The following is a 4,308-nucleotide window of genomic DNA, read 5'->3' as shown; positions in this document are numbered from 1 at the left end:
ATATATATACTAGAAGCTGGGTGTGCTCCTCAAGAGGACTATGGTATTGTAAAATTATTAAAGTCTTATATTCTATATTTGCAGTTTTTCAAAGTACAACTGTTAACATGTAGTAGAAAGGTAAGCAAAAGAAATGTGATAACTTAATACTGATCTTCATTATGTTATGTGCAGGAAAAAAACAAACTTCTGTGGAGAGTAATGTTCGCGCTGCGCTGTTGTAACTGATCAGCGCCGCGATGTCAGTTTGGTGGCGCTAGTAAACACGTCCTCTCTGCGCTGTCGAGTCGGTCACGCAGCTCGGTCCATTGAGCCGCGCCGATGACAGGTCAGCGCGGCGTGAACACTTTAATACCACGCTGTTTCATCCCACTTTTGGTGTGTTTGGCTTCCCATATGCACCCATTCACTGCAGAGGATCCATTGGTGAGCAAGTGATGTAATGCTACATTTCGCCAAATCTGGTCTGATGAAGAAACAAACTCATCTACATCTTGAATGATCTGAAGGTGAATACATTTTTGGCAAATTTTTATTTTTGGGTGAACTATTCCTTTAATAGGTAAAAGTAGTCAAAATATTTGCATTTTGGCCTCAATAGAGCACCTAGATTCCTACCTGCTGACAGGCCCTCAGCCAGTTCTACATCATCACTGTACGACTCAGGTCTGCAAATAGTCACAGATTTAAATACTGGAATGCATCCAGATGTGTTACTTTATTACAGTATTGAGAATCTCAGTAATACGAATGAAACTTAAGATTTCTTTATGCAAAATAAAGTTGCATTTTGCGTTTGGTGGTGACCCTGACATGTTCTTAAAATGCACAGTCTTAATGAAGTGTCTCACCTCGGCCTGTCCACTGGTACATTATATCGATTCAGGATGTGAGTCAGTCCACTCATCGCCACAGGAAGAGAGCGATTCTGCATCCAAAAGCTGTACTCTGTTTCCAGTGCTGGCAAAACCTGCCTAAACACACACAGAGCACATGCGGTGCAGAGGTGTTGTTCAGAGCGGTTCAGTGCAACACCTCAATATTCAACAAACCTGCAGGAGGGCAGTTTAGTCGGAAAGGTTACCTGAGGAAGTCTTTGTCTCCAGTGACCTCATAGAAACTTTCCACCATTAGCGGAAGGAAGGGAGGCTGACTACGCCGCTCGTAATAAACACGACCACCGTTTGGGACAAAGCCGTATCTGAATGGGAAGTGAAGGGAAACAGTAAGTGAGTGCTTTACTGCTTAAGTCCTTTTGTATTATTAATAGAATAAAAGCTTGTGCATTTCTTAATTAATTATGAACTGAAGCAATCATACTTAGATCATCATTATTAGAAAAACATACAGATTATGTCAAGGTGAATAAATAATTAATTTCATTGTGAGTCATTTATGAGTCAAATATCTGTTATTTAGCAGTAATGTTTTGAAACGATGAAACTGATCATGTGAAAATCAAGAGAAATAAGTGCACCTTTCCACCAGGTACACAAAGTTCAGAATCATTCCTCGAGCCGTCTCTGTCATCTCTGACAAAAGGAGACCATTTATTACCCAATATGAGTCCCTGAAGAACAAAAACACCTTGATTATTACAGTTTCTAAAGAAAATATGAGTGGGTTTTGCCAGTGCAGAACTAATCATTATGATGCTATTGTGTTGTGGGTAGTTGTCAGGGTGCGGCTATGTGTTTATTAAAGTCACCATGAAATCAGATTTGACAATATTGATCATATTTATCCGTGCATGATGTGTGCACCAGCAAGAGGGCTGGCTGTGGACATACACTGACACCTAGTGGTGTGGATGCAGAATTACGCATATATTTGTCAACTACCAATACCAATGTAGAAATTCACTGTATGCCACACTAACAGCCATGATTAATATATATTTAATGAGTGAAAGTGTCCAATAACAGTGTGGTCACCAAGAAAAAACTGAACAACAGAGAGTGCATTAGCGCTCGTCCACATTTTCAGTAATGCTGGTTCCAGAAGTGTTTTTTTCTTCCATTTTTACAATAGGGATTTTAAAACAAGCCTTTGTAAAGTACAACCCTAATTCCAGAGAAGTCTGGACATTTTGTAAAAATGCAATAAAATCAAGAATCTGTGATTTGTTCATTCTCTTTAACTTATTTAATTGACAAAAGTACAAAGAAAAGATTTCCAACGTTTTCACTGACCAACGTAAATGTATTTTGTAAATATGAACAAATTTTGATTTTGATGGCTGCAACACACTCCAAAAAAGTTGGGACAGAGGCAAGTTTAACACTGCGTCACATCAACGGTCCTTTTAATTACAATATACATATATATACATATACATACAAATATACATATATATTATACAGTGCCCTCCATAAGTATTGGAACAGTAAAGACAAAATTGCTCCGTTTGCTGTGGAGTCAAGAAATCTTTAAATATGTCTAAAAGTTTTTTTTTTGTTGTTTTGGGGTTTTTTTTTTTAAAGAGTTTCATCCCCTTACCTGATGTGAGCTTAAGTATTGGAACAGTTGTCTCACAGGTCTCTCTAAGTGATCAGCTGTGTCCTGTTGCATTAATTGTTAAGGTATTAAAAGCAGGGAATGTATTGTATCGGTTATATCCATTTCTTCTGCATTCAATGATGACACACACAAACCAGGATGAAGACGAGGCAGCTGACTTCAAGAGAAAAGCAAGCAATTTGGATGCTAAATGAAAAGAGGAACTCAATTAGACCTATACCAAAAACAAAAGGCATGGAGAAATCAAGCATTTGGAAACCGCCGGCGACATCAGCAACCCACAACAACCTGATCGGCTGAGAAAAACAACAGTAGTTGATGACAGACAAATCATAAAAGCTATGAAAATAAACCCTGAAGTACGTGTCTGTAAAATCACCAACAACCTTCAGAAAGCTGGGGTGATACTCTGATAATCTACTGTCCTCAGGAGACTTTCACACAGGATTACAGAGGCTACACGGCAAGATGCAAACCTCTGATCAGCACTGCACCATCTAGAGTTTCATGCCAGAACTCTGTATTTCCGTATCAGTTATATCCATTGCTTCTGCATTCTGAGTCATAGCAAAAACAAAGGGCAAGGAGAAATCAAGAGTTTGCAAACCAATGGCGACATCAGCAACCAACAACGACCTGCTTGGCTGAGAAAAACAACAGCAGTTGATGACATGCAAATCATAAAAGCTGTGAAAATGAACCCAAAAATACGTCTGTAAAATCACCAACAACCTCCAGAAAGTTGGGGTGTTGCTCTGACAATCTACTGTCCGCAGGAGACTTTGACACAGAATTACAGAGGCTACACAGCAAGATGCAAACCTTTGACAAGCACCAAAAATAGAAAGGCAAGATTAGAGTTTGCAAAAGCCAGTAGAGTTTTGGAACAGAGTTTTATGGACAGATGAGACAAAGATTAACCTTTATCTAAGTGATGGGAAAGCAAACGTGTGGAGAAAAAGGGAAATGCAAAGGATCCTAAGGCATACAGCCTCATCTGTAAAGCATGGGGGAGGTGGTGTCATGGCATGGGCATGCATGGCTGTCTCTGGAACAGGCCCTCTCAACTTTAATGATGACAGTAGCAGAATGAATGCAGAAGTGTACACAAACATCTTGGCTACCAATGTTCAAGAAAATGCCACCAGATTCATTGGGAAGATTTTGATGGCTGCAACACACTCCAAAAAAGTTGGGACAGAGGCAAGTTTAACACTGCGTCACATCAACGGTCCTTTTAATTACAATGTTTAATTGTTTGGAAATTGAGGATACTAATTGTTAAGGTTTTGCAAGCAAAATTTTTGTCCAGTCTCTCTTGAAACAAGACTTCAGAAGCTCAGCAGTGCCAGTTCAGTCAAGGAGTTTATCAGGGCAAAGAAATGTAAAGTCTTAGATTGCCCAAATCAATCTCCAGATTTAAATCCGATTGAACATGAATTTCACCAGATGAAGAGAAGACAAGCAACAGTTGGAATTGGCTGCATCACAGGCTTGAAAAAGCATTTCAAAGGATGAGACCAAGAGTCTGGTGAAACAAGACTTCAGAAGCTCAGCAGTGTGTGATTGTCGTTGTCTGATTCTCCTTTTCATGACTGGTCATACATTTTCAAAAGGAGTCAGATCTGGACTGCAGGCAGGCCAGTCTAGCACATCCACTCTGTCTCTACAAAACCACGCTGTTGTAGCATGTAGAATGAGAGAGCTGGCATTGTCTTGATCTAATAACCATGGACTTCCCATGAAAGGCCCCCATACCATGACAGACATTTGCTTTTGCTTCTGTCG

The 4,308-nt window shown here is 39.7% G+C and overlaps 1 protein-coding gene across 1 annotated transcript in view; it reads right to left on the bottom strand.

The window, feature by feature from the left end:
* treh (trehalase (brush-border membrane glycoprotein)) overlaps nt 1–4,308 on the bottom strand; it is a 22,556-nt gene that overhangs the window by 13,727 nt on the left and 4,521 nt on the right. The window contains exons 6-9 of the mRNA XM_016490677.1: nt 1,478–1,570; nt 1,085–1,201; nt 852–974; nt 619–668 (exon numbers count right to left, since the gene is read on the bottom strand). Of these exons, the coding sequence (XP_016346163.1) occupies nt 619–668; nt 852–974; nt 1,085–1,201; nt 1,478–1,570 (383 nt within the window). The remainder of the gene's footprint in view (nt 1–618; nt 669–851; nt 975–1,084; nt 1,202–1,477; nt 1,571–4,308) is intronic.

This window comes from Sinocyclocheilus anshuiensis, unplaced genomic scaffold (assembly GCF_001515605.1).
Source record: "Sinocyclocheilus anshuiensis isolate Anshui unplaced genomic scaffold, SAMN03320099.WGS_v1.1 scaffold569, whole genome shotgun sequence".
In the NCBI taxonomy this organism is placed as follows: domain Eukaryota; kingdom Metazoa; phylum Chordata; class Actinopteri; order Cypriniformes; family Cyprinidae; genus Sinocyclocheilus; species Sinocyclocheilus anshuiensis.
Note: the sequence above shows the minus strand (reverse complement) of the source record. Positions and strands in the feature narration are given on the sequence as shown.